This window comes from Dasypus novemcinctus, chromosome 30 (genome assembly GCF_030445035.2).
Source record: "Dasypus novemcinctus isolate mDasNov1 chromosome 30, mDasNov1.1.hap2, whole genome shotgun sequence".
In the NCBI taxonomy this organism is placed as follows: Eukaryota; Metazoa; Chordata; class Mammalia; order Cingulata; family Dasypodidae; genus Dasypus; species Dasypus novemcinctus.
Genome location: NC_080702.1, coordinates 26,859,776 through 26,881,097, shown reverse-complemented (window position 1 = coordinate 26,881,097; position 21,322 = coordinate 26,859,776). Strand labels below are relative to the sequence as shown.

At 53.5% G+C, this 21,322-nt stretch overlaps 1 protein-coding gene across 2 annotated transcripts in view; it reads right to left on the bottom strand.

Moving 5' to 3' along the window:
• ILF3 (interleukin enhancer binding factor 3) overlaps positions 1–21,322 on the bottom strand; it is a 27,811-nt gene extending 6,489 nt beyond the window's left edge. Inside the window, exons 1-13 of one of the 2 annotated variants that reach the window (XM_058290483.2) lie at positions 20,947–21,322; positions 8,407–8,504; positions 7,620–7,849; positions 7,288–7,465; positions 5,228–5,375; positions 3,770–3,861; positions 3,292–3,387; positions 2,600–2,711; positions 2,087–2,184; positions 1,411–1,522; positions 1,201–1,311; positions 645–844; positions 99–266 (exon numbers count right to left, since the gene is read on the bottom strand). In XM_058290483.2, the coding sequence (XP_058146466.1) occupies positions 99–266; positions 645–844; positions 1,201–1,311; positions 1,411–1,522; positions 2,087–2,184; positions 2,600–2,711; positions 3,292–3,387; positions 3,770–3,861; positions 5,228–5,375; positions 7,288–7,465; positions 7,620–7,849; positions 8,407–8,409 (1,548 nt within the window). In that variant the 5' untranslated portion in view covers positions 8,410–8,504; positions 20,947–21,322. The remainder of the gene's footprint in view (positions 1–98; positions 267–644; positions 845–1,200; positions 1,312–1,410; positions 1,523–2,086; positions 2,185–2,599; positions 2,712–3,291; positions 3,388–3,769; positions 3,862–5,227; positions 5,376–7,287; positions 7,466–7,619; positions 7,850–8,406; positions 8,505–20,946) is intronic. The other variant, XM_058290484.2, reaches the window with a different exon arrangement.

Below are 21,322 nucleotides of genomic sequence, written 5' to 3'. Positions count from 1 at the left end.
AAGTTCCCGACCACGGGCCAGCACTGCCTCGGCTCCCAGCACCCAGAGCTGCCCGCCCAGGCCTGCGCCGTCACGCCTAGCACCCACCACGTGCTCACCTCGGCGGTGGGGTCCGCGGGGAAGGCTGCGCTAGGGGTCGACACGGCTTCCACCACAGGGGGAGGGGCCACCACCGCCGGCTTCGCCTCCGCCTCCTCGGCCGAGTCCTCCCCCTTGCTGGACTCCCGGCCTTCGGCGCCTGTGGGCAAGCCCATGTCCTGTAACACCTGCAGAGGAGGCAAGACCCCCGGGGCCAGGGAGGGCGGGCTCAGCACCGCAGCCGCCCCAGCCGCCCCCAGGTCCTCCCCAAGCGTGACAGGTGCCCGGAGCCCCGCAGGCCCACCCGCGGGGATCCTGAAGCAGCAGCTCCCAAGCTGGAGGGTTCTTCCCTGAACTCCGAGGAGCTATGGCTGTGTCGCCATGCCTGTGGGCCCTCTGGCCGCGTGTGGTCTGACAAATGCTCAAACTTCTAACCAGCAAGCCCACCCTCCAACGCCAGCGGACCCCACCCAGGGCTCAGCCACACGCTCCCACGGCGAGGAACGTGGCTCTGCTGCGAGGACGAGGACGCGTGGACGCGGGCAGGGGCGGCAGGCCACGCGCACCTTGACGGCCACATGCAGCTTGGCGGTCTTTTTCGAGGGCCCGGAGGCCTCGAACGAGCTGCCGTCGACCTCCACAGACATGGTGAAGATGGGGGCGTGCACCGGGCCGGCCTGGGAAACCAGCTTATACTGCAGGCCCGGCTTCAGCTGGTTCAGCCTCATCAGCGCGTTCATCGCTTGCGGAGGCTCCGCCTTCTCCTCTAAAACCAAACATCCAGAGTGCTCTGGAGAAGGCCTTCAGGGGCTCTGCCACCGAGAGGACCTCTAAGTCCATTCTAAACTGGGCTGGGGTCGCGTCCGAAGGCTCCTGCCACCCAAGGGATTTGCCAGCCCCCCCCCGCTTCTCCCAGCCAGCTTGTGGCTCTGCTAAGGCCACGCCGTGAGCCTGTGCTCTGCACCTGCCGCTGTATCTCATGCTCTTTTAAAAGGACTTAAGTATCGTGTCCGAGAGAAGTAAAAATGAAAGCAGAGGCGGTGGTCTCCCCGCTGTAGAGCGAATGATGTGAAGCGGAGTCCGCTGGACAGTCCGACAGCCCCACCGCTCCCGTGGCCGTACCTTTCTTCTGGATCTTCTTCTTCTTCTTGCTGGGAGACTTCTCCTCCCCGTCCTCCTCCATCGGGCGTTTCATGGGCGTAATGGCGTAGGTGGTACTGGGGGGGATTTGGACTGAAACGCAGAGCAGGACAGACGCAGCTGAGCACCCGGCCGGCCGCCTGGCTGGACGCCCAGGACGGGGAGGCGGCCCGAAGCCTGCGGCGTGCTTACCGGTGTAGTCCACCGGGTTCTCGTTCTTTGGTTTCTTGGGCATCTTGGAGGGCAGAGGGTCCATGCCCAGGACTTTATGGAGCTGGCCGAAAGCGGCGAGTCGCAGCGCGTGCTGGAGAAGGGGAAGAGTGCCTGACTCAGCTGCCCTGCGCGCCCCGCCAAGGAGCCGTGTGCGCGCTAGCCCTTCTGAGACGGGTGGGGCCGAGGGTGTCGCTAGTGGTCTCCTCTACAACAGCAAGGGGTCCCCCAACAGCCAGGGGCGCGCCTGACTGCTAGGGCCCCGCCTTGCTGTGGTGGAAGGCCAGCCTGTGACCACCCCCCTCGAGAGGAGTACAGGAGACCCCAACCTGGGGACTGGTTGCCACATGGAGCCATGTGGGGGGCGTGCGGGGAAGGAGCCCCGGAGCTGTCCAACGGCCAACACGTCTCCCCGCTGAGCTCGGTGTCCGAAAACGGCACTCGAGCCGGCCGCGGGGGCAGGCAGCAACCACGCATGGCGCCAGGGGAAAGAAGCAGCCCAGGCTGGGGCGCCCTGTAGCAGGCACGCTCCTTCGCCTTCAGTCCCCGGCCTGAGCCTAGTGTCCAGGGCCTACCCTGCGAATACCCAGTAGTGGAACTGGCAGCCAGCGATTACAGCCTGGGTAAGGGCTCACGTGAGCAATGGCGATGACTATACCTGCGCACTCTGTGTGATATCTTCCCGTTGCTGTCTGTCTAGATGCCCAATAGCATCAGTGGCTTCTTTTTCACAAGGGTCATAAATGCCAGAACCATCTGAAGGCAGGAAACAAGGAAGATATGCAGAGGATTATCTCTGAGCGTTCTCGGAAGCGCCGTGCTGGCTGAGGGGACTGGGTGCGTTACCCCCCGGGCCCATCCACAGCCAGCTGCGGACAACACGCCGAGCCAGGTGACCCACTCGGCGTCCAGCCCTCAACAGAAATAACGCACGTGTGTCTCAGAGCAAGAAAGTCACGTGGGAGTGGGTCACCCCTGACCCCGGATCCGCCCTCTGAATCACGGCTGCGGACCCGGCACAGGGCTGGCTATGATGGCGCGAGAGGGTAGTCACATGCTTTGGCCTGGGGGACACGGGCTGCTGCTGCCCTAACCCAGTCGGAGGCCCCGGGCGCTGGCCTCGGGCTGCCGTCCCTGTCCTCCCCTGCGGCTGGCAGAGCAGACGCCCCACCTGGCATCACGATCCCAGACGCCAGGCACTCGAGCACGCGGCGGAGGGCCTCGCCCGCCCCCATGGGCCTATTGGCGGTGCCGATGGATTTCTCACACAGAAGCTCCAGGGGCTGAAAGGCAAGAGGGCAAGGCGTCAGCCACTGCAGGGGAGGGGGGAACAGGGGGAGGTGGGGGCCCCGTCGTCCAGTCCTACGAGCCAGGAGAGCGCGTCAGGGCCGGGCCAAGGACGGAACCCCTGGAGCAGGGCTCAGCCAGCTTCTCCCTCCAAGGCCAGATGTTATTAAACACCCAGTGAGCCAACAGGCCAAGGGAGGCCACCACAGAGGTGCTGGCTTTCCAAACGCAGCCATTGGGAAAGATAAAACCCACATTCTTAGCTGTGGACCATTAAGGCGGCCTGCAGGCCTGCGCCACCCTGCCCCAGAGCACCGCAGCGCTTCGTCACGGAGAGGACCCGGCGCTAAAGAAACGGGCTGCCAGGCCAGCCCCTCCCCCGCCCAAGCTGTGTCTTCCTCACATGGCTGAGTCTCACTCTCACCACCGCCCAGGGCGTGGCAGAGGAGCCGCTCACCAAGCAGCTCTGAGGGGACACAGCGCCGCATGCCCAAGGGCCCACACTGCCCAGCTCCCACGGGATTCCTGGGCTCAGGGGGGAGGCCAGGGGAGGCCCCAGCTAGAAGGTGCCCTTACCCATCCTCTGAGGGGACCCCAGGTGGGCACGCGGGTGCACAGGTCTCTCAGAACCCGGATGACAATGACACAAGACTTCAGCCCATTGGCCCTGGCCTAGAGAACAAAGCACAGGCGCGTCATGCCGAGGCACCTCCCCTCGCAAGGTGAAAACATGAAACACGAGTCTCGCGGTACTGCTTTGTCAAGGGCAAAGGGCACGTGTGCACAACCAGCGAGGGTGCGGGCGGCAGCCACGGTGCTGCGTGGACAGTAACGTTACTCTTAACACACAGCAGCAGCAGCCCACCTCCTCGGCTACGAGCCCCCTCTGGGGACGGCAAATTGGTTTACGTGCGCTCCTTTAGCACCGGCATGCCGCGGGTGCTAAGCTCGGCACGGCTCTTGTCAATGTTAAAGAAACGTTACGGTCACAGTTAGCCAAGTTAAAACTTAGGAATTCTCTACTGAAAGACAAATAGAAGAACAAAATGCAAACCTGGAACCACTTGGCGTGTCGGAGGGACGCCAAGGCAGCAAGGCATTTCTGCCTGTCCAGAACGTCCGGGGGGTCGTTGACTGATAGCGTTTCTATTCATGGATGGAATAAGAAGACAAGGCACAGTTTGACCAAGGGGTTTCTGTCAGGTGGAAAGGGAGGTGGCAGTGTCCTAAAGGGCAGCTCAGGCGCCCAGGAGAGGTCGTCTCCACCCTCGAGCAGGGGAGGAGGAGCTAGAGCACATGGGACTCTTCCCTGAGAGCAAGTCGTAAAAAGTGGAGGCCCCCTTGGAAAAAGAGAAAAACAAACAAAAACGAAAAAAGATAAAAACAAGAAAAACAAGAAAAACAAAAGTGGGAAGTTACTCTAAGAGGAACAATCCCATGGGGGAGGGGGACAGACAGGCGAACCCTGTCTTTGCATAGACTGTCACCTTGCTTCCTCCCCATGCTCTCCCCATAAATCAGCTGCTAAAAATTTCAATAGGAAAAAAACAACAACAAAAGAACCAACAAAAAAGTTGGGGGTGGGGGAGGAGGGGTGAACTCCCCCTCTGCTCCCGAAGCCTCCACAGCCAGGGACCACCTCCGCCCGCGAGGCCTGCCTGCCCTGGCCCCAGCCCTTGACAGAGAGAGTCCTGTTGGTCAAAGGTCCAGCGTCCCTGAATCGATCGACTAGGAGGGCTCTGGTCGTCGGAGCCAACGGTCAACAGAAGTGACAAGGGCACCGGGCAGCCTGTGCTGCAGCAAAACCGCAGGCTCTGGCTCTGCTGCCGTGCGTGGATCAGGGGTTTGGATAAGGCCTGTCGCTTTCACGTCACAGCTTAAGATTTGTCATCAAAAACATCCACCCGGAAGGGACACGAGAGGGGCCCGGATGGACTCTGAAACGTTCTCATAGCGTCATCCGTCTCTCCGGTCCAAAGATGGGGCTGGAAAAGCCGCACGGCTATTTAGAACTCGATCCACACCCGGCACCGGCTCTTCAGCTTTCAGCCACGGCAGCCGCTGAGGGCAGCCGGCGCCAGAGGACACACCAAGATGCCCTCGGTTTTGCCACAGCACAAGCTGTTTGCACGACCCCGACACGACGTTCATGCAGAAACCATCTGGTTCTCTTCAACAATTTGAAAACCATAAAAAGACAGGGGGCCACTTCTCCAAGGCCAGACAATGGCTCAACCGAAGGTCAGGTTTGACACTTAACAGGAACATTCAAGGATTAAGAGTAACAAGAACAGTTGCAGTTCCCCTGTGAGAAGTGCTACTCACTTTTAGTGCAACTGTTTTGTCAAGTCCCAAGTACTCAAACCAAACGGGAGATGGGCTCTCAGAGTTAACAGCCGTCAAGCCTACACCAATATCCTCTACTGGAAGCAGTCTAAAACTGAACAGCACGTTTGAAGAGCGAGGGGACACAAGCATCTCAAGGGCTCCTGGCCCTTCTCAGCCTCCCTACCTCCAGCTAACACTTTCTCCATCTCTTCTCTGACAACAGGGGATGTCAGGTGGATGGTCAGGGACAACGGAGGCTCTTTTGTGTTTTTTATCACAATTGCAGCATCATCGACAGACTGGAGGATTTCATACTTGTCTTCTGTGACAGCCTAGAAAAAGAAATCGCAACTTTCAAAAATGCCATCCACAACAACCCAGTCGCCAGCTACCATGGCAGACAGGTCAACATCTGGGGGTGGGGGGGGGCCGAAGTGGCAGAAGGGCCCCCCTCTTGCCGTGGGATCTCAGACCATTTTCTGGGTACCCCAGAGATGGGAATAACTAACTACACACAGAGAAAAGTGCCTTGCACGGAGAGTTTACAGTGCGATGTGAGGTAGGAGTCGGGACGTGAGGGAAGGAGACCCGGCTTGGACTCCCTGCTGTGTCGCTGTGGACGGATCGTCTCAGTGAATGGAGGTTTCTGACCTACAGCGAGTTCAAGGACACAAGGCACACTAGGAGGCTGCAGGAGGACGACGCCGGGCGTGCACCGGGAAAGCGGTGCCACCACATGGGCAGCATCTGGCCAAGCTATTTCCACCCCGGGACGAGCGGCCAGCAGAGCATGGAGCGAAAGTTTCCATCCTAAGAGGGGCGCCAAAGCCTGTGTGCGCTGCAAATGAGGACGCTCAGGAGGTGCCTCGATGAAGGAAGAGCCAGGCTGCTCTCGGCTAAAGGTGATGTAAAGGAGGGGAGGGGCACCCAAGGCGGCCCTGCGCTCGCCTACAGGAGGGATCCTCGTCCCGGCGTGAGGCTTCTTTGTGGTGGGAGCTGCCCTGTGTGCTGTGGGCAGTTGAGCAGCCTTCCTGGCCTCCACCCGCTGGCTGCAGGCAGTACCTCCTGGCGACGGCCCCCAAAATGTCCCCGGAGACACTGACCACTGGTCCCCGAGAGGCAGAACTGCCACAGCAAAGAACCACTGATCTAACCTGATAAGACATCCTAAGGAGTGTCTCTCTCTCCTTCAGAAACTTTTTTTTTTTTGAGGTACGGGGGCCAGGGATTAAAGCCATGACCTTGTATGTGGGAAGCTGGCACTCAACCACTGAGCCACACTGGCTTCCCTAAGTTGGCTTTGTCGTCTGTTTTGCTTGTTTGTTTCTTCAGGACATACCAGGAACAGAACCTGGGACCTTCTGTGTGGGAGGCGGGTGCGCAACTGTGGGGCCACATCTGCTCCCCTTTAGAAACATTTAGGCTCAACTTCATCTTCTTCAATTAATAGTCACTGCACTGGCAAGGATTAAATGAACTTAAAAGGGCTTCCATTTAAAATTTTTTTATTTTTATTTAAGGCCTTTACCTTAAATAGCGCCTCAAAAATATCTAGTATACTGCATTAGCTCCAGATTTCAACTCTTGACCACAAATTGTTAGTAGCATCCAAGAGAATGCACATTTATATATGTAAAGAGAACACACAAAAGTTAATAGTGGTTTTCTTTTGAAGGGGTGAGGATTCATGGGTTAATTTTTGCTTTTCCCTCTGCTTCTCCTACAGGTAAGTCTAGGGGACCGCGTGCTTGTGGGGGAGGCGCTGAACGCTCAGGCCACCAGGCAGGGCTCCCCGTGCCAGTCACATTGCCCGTGACGCTTAAACGATGACAGTCCAACCTCTTGGGGATGTTATGAGGAAGAAATAACCCAGGCAGAGAGCACCTCTGGCCTAGGACTCAGGGTACGAGGCAATACTTCTGTAATGAGGTAAGTGGACTTCTTTCAATTTTTGCTCAGGTCCGGGTTTGTTTGGATCGGGGCGGGACCGAGAATGGATGGGAAACGAATGCCAAGGATTCGCTGCTGGTCAGCTTGGCACACAAGAACCGAGCGCGCCCGGTCACTCTGCTGGCAGGGAGTTGGGGTGCCCCGCAGCCACAGCCAGCCGCTCCCGTGACCCTTGCGGCCCTGTCCAGGCCTGAGGAGAAGGCCTAAGCAGCACAGCGCAGGGCGGGCCTGAAGCCCGCCGCCGGCCCTCTGCCTGCGGCCCTGACCTGCGCCCCGCCCCCAGCAGTCACTCACAGCGAGCTGGATGGCCAGGTTGTCGGCCACCTTGTCCAGGAGGGCGGTCGTGGGCTTCTCCTTACACAGCAGGACCAGCTCCAGGTCCAAGTCCCCCTTGAGCAGAAGGCCCTTGGCCACCAGGCCAACGCGCATCACGCCCCGCAGGGTTCTGGTCATGTGCTCCGTCTTCTGTTCCCTGGAGGACAGGGACAGCACCATGAGGGGCACAGTCCAGCCGGAGCCCAGGGGCCCCAGGAAAGGCAGGGGGCTCTTAGGAATGGAGACGTCGACACTCACACCGGCTAGTCTCACCAGAAAGACGAGGAGGAGGAGAAGAAACCCACACCTACCCGGCCCCTTCTTTGGTCTCGTCCTCTGGGGGAACGTCCATGCTCTCGGACTCGGCGTGCTCGCCAGTGCCCTTCTCCTGCTCATCGATCCAGTCGGACACGGCTTTGAGAGCCCGCTCCGTGTGCGACACCATGTTCTGGACAGCCTCCAGCTCCTCTTGCGTCGGGTAAACGGAAGAATGTTTGGCCATCACATGGCGATCATCATTCACAAAAATTCGCATTGGGCGCTGGAAATGTAAAAACTAATAAGTTATGAAGGATTTAAAGCAGGGTTTCTGAACCAGGGGTCTGTGAGTTTCAACTGAAATTCAAACAAACCACAGCATTCTTGTGGGGACTGCTGGTGCGGGTACGGTATTAAATAGCACACAGCTAGTGTGGACTTAGTAAACGGAGGCCTGTGGCCTTCGCCTGACTGGTAAAGGGGTGTGTGCCACTAAAAAGGTTGCGAACCCCTGATTTAGAGAGACGAAGCAGTATGCCTCGTATGTTACAAGCTGCACAGCTCACAATCAGGCTACTCCGTTCTTGTAAATGTGAGAACATGGACATGGCTGGAGATCTGAGATGTTAAACAACCACACTCGGGCTGTGCTCTCTGGGCAGTGGGGGAGTAAGGGACTGCCTTCATCCATTTCTACATACATGTATTTGTACATACATTATTTTAGAACGTAAAAAGTCTAATGAGAAATGGTAAATAAATCGCCTTGGGGAAATGCTATAAGCATCTTTGTACACAATGAATACATAACACCTGTGGTTAAAAAATACATATTCTTACCATTTTTACTTCTTTTTCTGTAGTGTCTGGAAATCAAATTTTTGCTTATCTTTTCAAATTGTGACCGATTTCCTTGGTGTTACCAACACTTCAACTATCTATAAGATCAGAAAATCCTATTAGGTGCAAATATTTCACAGACCCGTTAGTTTTAGCAACCAGATACTAGTCAGTATGAATGACACTAGTTTATATACACAGAGGAGCCCCAAAACACAGCAGGATGTCTTTACGTCCAAGTACTCACCCAACCCTGAGGCGTTAGACCACCAGTTACGAAATTCTCTTAAAACACAAGTACCTAGTTGAGTTTCTAGAAGCCAGGTCTGACATCAGGCCCACACTCAGATGTTGCACTTTCTTTTCTGTATTATCATCTCTTAGATATCACTAATAAGTCAATGTTGACAAATACATATAAAAATATTAACAAGCCTTTTAAAACGCCGATGTAGCCAGTTGGTCAAAATCTTGAGTGTGTGGAGAAGGAAAAGAGGGAAAGAGCTCTGGCCCTGAGGGTAAAGAGATGGCAGGAAGGCAGGAGACAGAGGGCCTAGAAGGCTTCGGTGAAACACCAAGTCAAGAACCTCTGAAAGGTCGGGAGGCGCTGGAATCTCTGAGAGAGAAAGATCTGGCAATCCCATTAAGCAGACACACCTATGGGTTCAGCTTTGGAGAGACGGAGACAAGTGGCTCACAACAGAAGCCTCCAGGACAAATGTATCCATCGCAACAATTCTGGTGTCTAAATAACATGCTGAGACTATAACCTACCGAATTCCCACTGTGCAAAGTCTGGTCCATGAAACCTTCTAAATACAACAAAAATCAGCAGCAAAACAGACTCCACCTATTTATTCCATGAGCCAGCGAGCCCCTTCAGCCTCAGCTTTACTAAGAGCCAGGCAGCAGGCTCGAAACCGGAAAGGCACCTGTTTCAGGAATAAACTCCAACCTGAGGGCCAAAACACGAATTTCCCACAATGCTCCAGGTCTACCTCATGAACACTGGGTACAAATTTAAAGGTTGCAAAGCCAAACTTTACAGCCTAAGAGTCTGCTGAGCCCCCACGGAGCCAGGGAGGAGACTGCTGTGCAGCCGAAGGCCCCGTGGTGGTGGTGGTGGTGGTGGTGGTGGTGGTGGTGGAGGCGGAGAGAGCACGAGCCCGCGGAGGGAGGCGGCGTGCGAGGGGGGAGGGCCAGTCTGGGGCTCAGCTGCGCACTGGGCACGGCCCCTGGCGAGCCCCCGAGCCTCGGCCGCGCTGGAGCTTCTGCACAGCCTGTGGGCTGACCACCGGCTCGTCCAGCCACTAGACTTGCAGCCTTGGGCAGAGGCCTCTCGATCTCAGCAGGGAACTGGGGACAACAAATGAGTCAACCTAAGTCCCATACCCCCACAATTTCCACACCCCCGCAAAGAGCACCTACTCTGACTGTCCCCAGGATCTACAGCACCTGGCTGTGGGGGCGGACAATGGAGCGACCCACCTGCAAAGGGGCACCCTGTAGTAAGGCACCACACCGTCCACTCTGTGAGGAGAGAAGGATACTGCCGCTGTGTTTAAGAACAGCTCTATCTGCTGCGGACCTGTGTCAATATTTATGGCTGAAATTATACACCCGCTAAAAAATACTCAGGACTGGGAAGCGGATATGGCTCAATCAACTGGGCTCCCGTCTACCACATGGGAGGCTGGGTTTGCGCCTCAGAGCCTCCTCGTGGAGGCAAGCTAACCCATGCCCAGGGAGCACAAAGAGCTGGCGAAGCAAGATAACGCAACAAAGGGAGACAAGCAGACAGAAGAACACACAGCAAATGGACACAGAGCAGACAGCGAGCAAGTGGCAAGGGGGGGGGTGATAAATAAAAATCTTAAAAAAAAAAACAAAAAAAAAACCTCAGGTGGGAAGCGAGAAGAGGCTGATGAAACAAGGCTGTGAAATGCCAACAGCTGGGGAAGCTGGCTGATGGGTATACTGGGATTCGTTTGTGCATATTGGTTAATTTCCATTAATGGTTTTATTTCTTGATCACAAAGCATACTCCACAAAATTTTACAAAAGTACAGCCATGGCAGATAATCTAAAAATCAAACCAAAGTTGCAGAAACCTAATTCTAAACCGACAAGAGCCAGACCAATCCGCAGGCAGCGCCGAGCGCCGAGCTGGCGGAGCTGGGCGTCGGGTGAGGCCTGCGCTGCACGCCACCGGTCCTGGCCACCTCTGTGCTGGCATCTCCTCAATCTGATAGTGACGGTTGATGTTTACAGCAGTATTTATTTATTCAACAGGATTTAGCATGTACCTCCTCCATGCCAGGACCGGGCTAGGTGCTGGGGACAGCGAGGGACAAGGCAGGCCAGGTCCTGCTCCACGGGCCTGCTTAGTAACGTCCTGAAGGAGACAATCTCTTCCCCCCAAGTCCAACAGGGTGGCGGCAGAGGCCAAAGCTTCGCTGTACACTAACAGCCTCTTCCTCTCACATTCTGACTCCATTATAAATATCAAACATAGAGCTTCTGGCTGCTAAGGGGAGGGGCTTTTCTTCCTGGAGTAATGGAAATGCTCTAACAGCCACTGTGGTGGGGGATGAAGGCACAACTCTGATTACACCAAAAGCCACTGAACGTCGTACACACACTTTTCCCACGGATTGTGTGGTATGTGAATGTATCTCAATAAAATTGCTGTAAAAAAAATAACAACATCAAAGTTTCAGGTGGCTAAGACCTTTTTATTAAGGTTTTTCTTCTAGGATTGAAACTGGCAAAAACCTACTAAAAGGAGCTCCTTGGAGAAAAGGTTGACTCCATACCTGAAATAGGAAATAAGACAGGTGAGCCACTGCAGTGTCAGAAGGAGGAAGTACTCGAAGAAGAAGGCAGGTGTGTCCAAAGGACACAGCAGCAAGCTTGAGAGGACACCTGAGCGTCAGAAGAATCCTGAGAACTGAAGTATATTGCAAGGCTAGAGTGGCCAAAACAGCATGGTCCTGGCGTGAAGACAGCAGCACACTGACCGATGAAACAGAACTGAAACCTGAGAAACTGACCCTCAGCTCTATGGGTCACCTGAGTCTTGACAAGGCCACCAAGTCCACTCTATCGGGACAGAACAGTCTCTTCAAAAGGTGCTGGGAGAACTGGATATCCATATCTGAAAGAATGAAAGAGGACCCCTATCTCACAGTTTATGCAAAAATGAAACTTAAAATGGATCAAAGACCTAAAATATAAGGGCCAGGACCATAAAATTCCTGGAAGAAAATGTAGAGAAGCATCTTCAAAATCTAGCAGTAGATGGAGTTTTTTTTAGACTTTGTACCCAAAGCACAAGTAACAAAAGAAAACATAGATAAACAGGACCTACTCAAAATTAAGTACTTTTGTGCTTCAAAGGAAAAGACAGTTTATGCAATGGGAGAAAATATCTGGAAACCACATGTCTGATTAAGGGTTTAATATCCAGAAAGTATAAAGAAATCCTACAGCACAACAATGAAAAGACAAACCGCAATTAAAAAATGGGCAAAAGACTTGAATAGATGTTTCTCCAAAGAAGAAATACAAATGGCTTAAAAGCACAAAAAAAGATGCTCAACCTCATTAACTATTAGGTAAATGCAAATCAAAACCACAAAGAGCTATCATTTCATGCCTACTAGAATGGCCACTATTAAAAAAATAGAAACTACAAGTGTTGGAGAGGATGTGGAGAAACAGGAGCACATATTCACTGTGGTGAGAATGAAGAATGGGACAGCTAGCATGGAAGGCACTTAGGTGGTTCCTCAGGAAGAAAAGTATGGAACTACCATACGATACAGAAATCCTACTAGTTATAAACCTGGAAGAAGTGAAAGCAGGGACGTGAACAGACATTTGCCCATGCACGGATATCCTTAGAGACATGATTCCAACTGCCAGAAGATGAAAGCACCGCAAGTGTCCATCAACTAATGAATGGATAAACAATATGTGGTGCATACATATGATGGCTATTTTTCAGTTGGAAAAAGGAATGACGGGAAGCAGATCTGGCTCAATGGATAGAGTATCTGTCTACCACATGGGAGGTCCAGGGTTCAAACCCCGGGCCTCCTGACCTGTGTGGTGAGCTGGCCCACACAGTGCTGATGCGTGTAAGGAGTGCCCTGCCATACAGGGTGTCCCTGCATAGGGGAGCCCCACATGCAAGGAGTGTGCCCCGTAAGGAGAGCCACCCCATGTGAAAAAACTGCAGCCTGCCCAAGAAGTGGGGGTGCACACATGGAGACACAGCAAGACGACACAACAAAGAGACAGATTCCCAGTGCTGCTGACAAGAATGCAAGCAAACACAGAAGAACACACAGCAAATGGACACAGAAAGCAGACAACTACTTGGGGGGGGGGAGGGTAAAGGGGAGAGAAAGAAAATAAAATAAATAAAAAAAAAAAGAAAAGAAAAGAAGGAAGTCCTGATGCATACGACTACATGGATGAACCTTGAGGACATGCTGAGTGAAATGAGCCAGCCACAAACAGACATATATACAGTTACCAGTCAATAGAATGAGGCTAGAGAATGGGGAGCTGATGCTTTATTTGTGCAGAATTTGTAGTAAGGCTGATTGTACGTTTGGAAATGGACAGAGATGATGAGAGTACATTACGGCGAGTAATTAAGAGCGCTGAATCACGTGTGTGACTGTGGCTGAAGAGCTTAGAATCCTGTAAGTCACTGGAAGGAAAGCTAGTGGATGAAACACAGAACACAGCACAGTGAACCCTGCTGTAGACGATCACTGTGACCACTACAACAAACATAAAAATGCTCTTTCGTGATCTAGATCAAATGTATGTCACTATTACAAAATGTCAGCAATCACGTGGTATATAGGAAAAATACACCCAATGCAACTATGGACTAGAGTTAACAGCAGTATTTTAATATTCTTCCGTCAACTGTAACAGAGGTACCACACCAATGCTAAGTGTCAATAATGGTATACAAGAGGGATGTGGCTTTTCTTTTTGGAGCAAGGAAAATGTTCTAAAATGGATCGTGGTGATGAAAGCACAGCTCTGGGACTGTACTGAGCCGCTGACTGCACACTTTGGATGGATGGATGGTATGGATAGAAACGCACATTTCTGCTGTTCCGGTGGAGCCCAGCCAAGGCGAGCAAGCCCCGAGGCCATTCTCAAGCCCATCAAGTCTGAGGACTCCTGGATGGGCGAATCCCAGGCCCGGGATTTACGGAGGGGGGGGGGGTTACGGAAGGCGGGGCGGTGCCTGAAGCCAGGCTGCCAAGGAGAGCCTTGCCCAAGGCCCCGTGGTAAATGGGACCCGGCGCTGAAGGAACTGGCAAGCAAGCCTCTTACGCTGGATAAGGAAAAGACTTCCGATATAGTCTAGTTTGTTATGTCTCAATATAACAATTTAACCTTCAAAAAAGAGAGAAGAATTATTCCACCTATGGGAAATTCTAGAACAGACAAAACCAACCAGTAATGGGGAAAAATTAGAACAGTGGCTGCCTCTGGAGGAGGGTGACGGGGTGGCCTGCGAAGGGACACGATGGGGCTCTTGGGGGTGACGGCTGTGGCCGCACCTCGATAGGGGCTGGGTATATACACAGTGGTCAAAAGCCACTGAACGGTGTGCTCCAGATCTGTGTGTTACTCAAAAGGAAAAGAGCTGTAAATAAATACTGAGCCCTCTAGCTAATATTGAGAGGGAAGACTGCAGCTTATTTTGAGATGCATCCCACACAGTGGACTGCCGAACAGAACAGATGGCCGGACAGATGTGTGCAACGCTAGTCAAATCTCAATGGCAGGCTTTTGGGGGTGGATATAGTCATTCAAGTAAAATTATGTCACCTCTTCTGTATGTTTGAAACTTTGCATAATAAAATACTGTAAAAACCAAACTGTAATTGATTCGACGCATAAAAGCTATAAAAACCCACGAGGCCACAATGATGCTTGTCTACCGCGGTCGGAGCCGACTGGAGCCCAACTCCTTACTTGGGGAATTGTTGAAGGAGGGAGGGAAGCTCGACCCAGGTGATGGGCGAATCTACTGGAAAACGCCAGCTGGCAAAGGGCGGAGGGTAGGGCTTGAAACCCACCCTCTGGGTGCTGGGGAACAGATGCCCACGGGATCCAATGGTCACCCCGTTAAAAATGCCCCAGGGACAGGCACAGGCCCCGCCAACACACCAAGAGCCCCTGTAGACTGCTACCTGCTGCCTTCACTGTTCAATTGAAAAGCACTGGTGGCATCTGCTCCAGGGGTGGCCCCCTCGCCCCTCCCTCTGCTCTGAGGTGGGCCTGCGGAGGGGCCTGAGAAGGAGCGGTGGCCGCTGGTCGATCTCTGCCCGGCTGTGGTCCACTCACCGCATGGCCTCTTCCCTCAGGCGAGGCCGTGGTGGGGAAGCCCCCCCACAGGGAGGAGCTCTAACATCAGAGCTAAGGCGAACATCTGAACACTGGGACACTCCTGTGCAGGGCCACGAGGCCGGCCTTGCCCATCTAGGCGAGCCCAGATCTCCCACCCAAGCCAGCAGGAAACCCTCTCATCCACTGATCCCGGGGGCCTCTGGGCGAGCAGAAGCCTCCTTCTCCAGAGCATGCCTCAAGAGGAACGCTACTGGCGAGGGGCATGCAACAGCCACCCACACGCACCCATCCACTGCCCCCCCAATCTAATTTTAAAAGCCGTGACACTGAACAAAGCTCCGACGGCCGTGTTCAAGACTCAAACTTTGGGAGAAGGGAAGCCTGGTATTCACCAGCCCAGCCTCTATGAAAAGACTCCAAAGGAAGATGTGAGTGGAAGTCAAGTCTCAGGATTTTATAACATGACTCGTGTGGCATGGGACGTCCTAACACGCACAGATCAGGTTCGTGGGTCTTTGTTGTTCTCAACCCCGGCCCACCCACAGCATGCCGAGTTAAGAAGTTTAAACCGCAAAACGTTATGCTTGCAGCACTTGACCTCTCGCTAATTACAACATGAGGTTCATGGCAGGTGCTGCTGGAGGAGAAACTCCGAAGCCAGCACACCCGGCTCACCGCGTGCCCCAGGAGGGAGGGGCGCTGAGGGGCTGCTTCGCGTCCCAAGCACCCCCAGGCAGGACCCCTGCTCGGCACCCCCCCTCCAGCCCCAGCGATCCTCATCTCGAGAGGACCAAACGCAGCCTCGATGCTTACACTATCCACCCCCAGCCCCGGGGTTCCTCATCGCCTCTCCCGGGTGGAGAGGTGAGAGGCCGGACCAAGACTGATCTTTTAGCAACTCCGGCAACTTTTACAGATGCGTGCCATTGGGACACATCAAAGACGTTTACCAAGCAACCTATTCAGAAGGTGGCCATGGAAAATCTGGCTATCCATGCCACTCTGAGAAATTTCAAAATCCAGTTCCATCTGCAATGATATTTTTACTGCTCCACAGGGAGATGACAAAATTGGGAATAAAGGTTTTCTCGAAATCTTCAATATAAAGGACTGTCCTTTAAGTTTATTTTCTTCCTGTTTTTGATCCTTTCTTCTTACGAAAAGGTGAACGTGGTGTTCACGTAAACAACTAAAGAAAAAATAAAACTTTTTACTGGACAAAATAAAAAGCTGGCAAACCCAGGTTGTTTCCCAAAAGGATTCTGGAATTCCCGCTAGTCTGCCACCCAGGACTTCTTACTGGACAAAATAAAAAGGTGGCAAATCTGGTTGTTTCCCGAAAGGATTCTGGAATTCCCGCTAGCCTGCCACCCAGGACTCCAGGAGCACCTGGGACGGTGGCGCGCCTGGGGTTCTGGAGGCAGAAGGCAGGCAGAGCTCAAGCTCTCCACCCCGACTGGCAGCTGTGGGAGCCGTGGGAGCTGTGGACTGCGGGCAAATCACTTCCCTTCAGCGCTGGGTCCAAAATGAAGATGAAAACACCACCCACACCTTAAAGCTGCAGGTAGCGGAATGTGGGAAAACGCTTTATGAACGGAAAAAACTACAAATGCCGTATAGTGAAGGGTGTGATTTTAACTATTCTTGGACGCACCACTAGAAGAAACCCTTTAAAAATCTGCCTGGGAGCAGGCAGAATATGACAGAAAAAAATGTACAACCTGCCTCCAAGTGGGAATTAGCAAACTTTCTTTCCAAAATGATCTTCAGGCAGCAAGGGGGTGGGGGAAGCAAGCTTAGGAAATCATCTCACCCTGGTCAGGTGAAGCCTTGGATTATTTTCCTTTTCTTTATTAATTTAAGTGTGCTATTTAATTTTGAGTTTACTTCTCCTGAAAGTGTTGTTTTCTGGTTAAAAAACACACACCATTTTCTCAAAGGATTTTAAATATTAAAACGCAGACACGCAAATTATTTTAGTGTGTAAGGGTGCCTTGGTTAAGTAAAACTCTTTGAGGTAATTGTAGCCTCACATGCAATTGTAGGCAATAATACATAACTCACGTATTCTTGACCTGATTTCCCTCATGTAACATTTTGCAAAACCACAGCACAATGTATCAAGCGGGATGCTGACAATGATACAGGCAAGATACAGCACACACCCACCAGCTCCCGCCTCCCCTGGCAACAACTCGGCCAGACACCATTTCAATCACTCTGCCATTCCAAGAATGTTACAGATGAGAAGAACCATACAGTATGTAACACTTTGGTAATAGTCTGTTTCATTCAGCATAACTGCCTCAAGTTTCACCCAGGGAGTCACGTGGGTCGACAGATCTCGGCTTGTCTGACCATTCATTCAGGACACCCGGGTGGTTTCCAGCGCCTCGCTGTTTTGAATAAAGCTGCTCTGGACATCCATGGACTGGCTTTTGTGTGAACATTAAGTTTTACTTCTTTGGGATACATGGTCAAGAGTGAAACCGCTGGGTCATACGGGCAATTGTAAGAAACAGCCACATTATTTTCCAGCGCCAAAGCCCCGGGTTTTAAAAAAACAAACTTGAGCCACTTCATCGAAATCAATGTGATACAATCTCTCCCCTCCTGTGCGCTCACACAGCCGCGGCGCGAGGCTGGGGTCCTGGCGAGCCCACTCCCGCAGGCCTGCCCGGTTTCCTGGCAGTTACACTCACTCCTGGGAGGCTTCTGCACCGGGCGCTGGCTAGACGAGCTTTTATTTAGTAAGTTAGTAAGTGCCATTACGAGCCACGGGGCCCGGCTGGTATGTCCATACCGCCAACATTCAGACTTCTGTGTGAATTATGAATGCACAGCAAGACATATTAAACTGCAAAAGTCCGAACATGCTGAGAAGCAAACCTACCCTGAAACGTTTAATGCCTAAAAACACACTGAGATAAGCAAAACGATGTAGCTCTAAGGTAAGCAGCAGAAAAGCAAGTGTCCTGGAAGGCTAATACTCAAACAGGACCTTACCCTTGAGCTTGGGCCACAATCCTGATGATGATGATGAGAAGGGCTGACTGGAAGCCTCAAGGAACTTACCACTGACCTCAAATGGCCACAGGACCACTTCTCACCAAGACGTACAAAATATTTAGAACAGCACTGTGATTATACTAAAAGTCACTGATGATACACTTTGGCTATAACAGCCAGGAATAGCAGCTATGTACAGCGAGGGAAGCAAAGAGGGACTGGGAGGTGAGGAATTTTCTTGTTTTTTTATTATTAAAATAATGAAAATGCTGTAATAATGATTGAAGTGATGAACACACAACTATGTAATCATACCAAATACCACTGATTGTTCCTTGGGATGAACTGTATGCTTTATTAATATGTATCAATAAAATTGATTTGTTTAAAAAAATACTTGAATCAAACTTACACTTTTATAAAAGGATGGCATTCAACTTTGTGAGTAAATAATCTGTTATTACATGGCCCACAAGAAAATAGCCTTTAGATAGCAAACTCATTTTCAATTTTTCCATTTCGTGGACATTTAAAAGGAGAAGAAAACTAAACTTCATCTGGCCTTTGCTTTCTAACATGTAAATTAGACACATGAACAAGACATCTGAAAGTAGCGTGTGTTACCATTCTGTTTGAATCTCCAACTATTTATAATGGGATCCCCTCTAAAGTGCTGTCTTTGAAAAATCTCCCAGAAACTTAACATCATAAAATCATAGGAGACAATTTAAAAACAAAAATCTGGTACTGACGAGACTTCCTAACGCCTACCCATTCTTTCACTTTTTTTTTTTTTTCTGAAATGCTACCAGTATCACAGAGAAGCAACACTGGCTTATCCTAAATGATAAAGCAGAAAGAACCAAGTCATTCCAGACAAAAGTGCCAAGTGGGTACCAACCTCCTTCACTCACTCACTGGAGGAAGATGCCAGTCAAACCGTTATCTGTCTCTCAATTTCAAATCTTTCTGTCGGAAACAGAAACCAAATCGTTCTCTTCAAGATGCAGAGCCCAGAAAATCCTAACCACCGCATCATTAAAGGAGAGGAGGGTTCCGACAAAGTGAGATTGGAATACAATGTCACAACTTCACGTCCATGCTAATACTAGACAAGGACACCTACAGACCTTTCACACCTGCACCGCGGGAAGCAACTGGCTGACAAAATGTGGCGGGATGGGAGGCCAAGAAGGTATGAACCCGGAATTCTTCTCAGAGGAATCACTCTTCTGAGCCCAGGAAAGGTGAACCCCAGGGCCAGCTGGGGAGTGAGAGAGGCAGATGACAGGGAGCTGTCCCAGTCCAAACAAAAACTTCCAAAGTCTTTCAGAAGGAAAAAGATGTCCGATTCCCAAATCTTGCTCAAGTCTAATGGCAAGATGCTGCCTTCATCTTAACCCAGCACGGGGGACGGGGAAGCTGCCCTAGAAGGCTCCCCATTACTGGCTCTAGATGCCCCTACCTGGAGGCCTTCACCTGAGGACAGGAAAGAAGCGCATTGGAGAGACAAAACATCGGCAGCCAACCTTACCAAGGTGATATTCTGACAGGAAAAATAAAACAATAAACATGCTTAGAGTCCTCGCTCCCAGGAATTATGGGTCTCCAAAACACTAAGTGCATATACTAGAAAAAGCTAGCAATTTTTGCCATCTGTTAAATAAAAAGTGCCCACAACGAGGCACCTCTCTGCTTCATAGAGGATGAGTCCCAGGCGAGGAAGTCTGATGAATCAGGGCCTGGCAAGGCCAAGCCTGTGAACGTTCGCTCAGACTCCAGTTTGAAGGGACCAGCAGCTTACCCGCCAGGCCCAGAGACGGCTCGGACACAAGGACCCCAGGATGACAACAGGGCAGGGACAGCAGTACCTGCTAGTCCCCTGGGGCCTCAGCTGCCGACGAGGCTCTGGTTCCCACACTTCATTCACAGCCTGAGCAGCTGCTGCAGCGACATCCCAGGGGGTCACTCGCAAAGCCTAGTGGCGGCCCTGGGGGCAATCCTTGGAGACTCCCGAAGGCAAAATACCTGCGCACAGGACAGCTCCAAGACCTAACTTCAGGCGGCACCTCCGCTTAGCCCCGTGGACCCCCAACATGCCACCAGACCCCTCATTTTAAAGAGGAGGGGGACTCCTCAGCCATCGGAAAGCTTCAAAACCACCGAGAGACGTGGCTGCATGAAAAACAGGGCTAGCACCAAAACTGATGCTTCCTGCTCATCTGTCACTCCCCTGAACAGAAGCCCAAACAGCTTTCCCTCGATCTCGGAAATATTAAGAGCTTGCCTGCCCTGCACACGTTCAGACCCAGGCTGGACACGTGTGACACCCCCAACACACTCATCCAGGCGGAGGCTTAACCAGGACGCAGTCTTAAGGACTTCAAGAATCTGAATCAGCCCCCTACGCGAGGAAATACAAGCCGACGGCATTCAATCCCCCCGAAGTCTGCGTCCCAAGCTTGGAGGCCATCTCGCCGGTTCCGAGTGCACCCCAAATATCTCACCGGATCCCCCGGCGGCGGGGGGCGTAAGCCAGAGACCCTTCGACTCAAAAAAAAAAAAAAAGGGGGACGCTTCGAGTCTCGGTCCCCGCTCTGCAAGGCCCAGGGCGCGACAAAGGCCGCGCGTGGGGATGGGGGGGCTCCCGGGAGGGGGTCGGCCTCCTCGCGCCCACGGAGGACAAAGGCGGCGCCGTTTCCCGCCTCGGGGAGCTGGGGCCTCCCCGCCCCCCCGCCTCCCGCCGGCCCCCGCGGCGGGCAGGGGACAAAGCGGAGGAGGGGGCGCGGCGGGGGGCGGCGGGCGGCGCGCGCGGGGCCCGAGGGGGGTGTGTGCGCCCCGCACGTGCGCGCGTGCGCGCCGGGCGCCGCAACAGACAAAGCCCGGCACCGGGCCCTCGCCGCCGCCGCCATCTTGTCTCCTCGGCACAATGGGGGCGAGTAACGGCCGAGCGCGGGAGCGCGGGCGGCGGGCCGCCGGGGGGCCGAGGGCCCGGGCCGAGGCCGAGGGCGCGGGGCGCCGCAGGCCGGGTACCCCCCCCCCTCCCCGCCCCCCCCGGGGCCGGGCCCCGCGCTTTGAGGGGGCGGGCGGGGGAGGGGCGGGCGCGGGCCCGGCCGCCGCCGCCGCCGCCTCGGCGCTTACCTCGTCGGCGTCCCCTTCTCCCCTCCGACCGCCGCCCGCCTGCCACAGCCCGCTGGGGTCTTCCTCCCCCCCCAAAAAAAAAGCCACGCGGTGCGTGCCGGGCTGCCGAGTCCCAACTGCAATGGCGAGCGGAGGAGGAGGAGCCGGGCCGGGGGCGAGCGGGCGGGCGCGCGCGCCGGGGAGTGCGCCGACACGTGACCGGCCGCGGCCCCGCCCCCTCGCCGCCGCGCCGCCGCTCGACACAGGCCGGGCCTGGGCGGGAGGGCGGGGCGACGGAGGGTAAGGGGGCGGGGTCTGGTCACGTGACGGGGGCGGGCGCGTGTGACGGGCCTGGTCACGTGGCGCCGGGACGTTCCGCTCCCCGTGCGACGTCGTC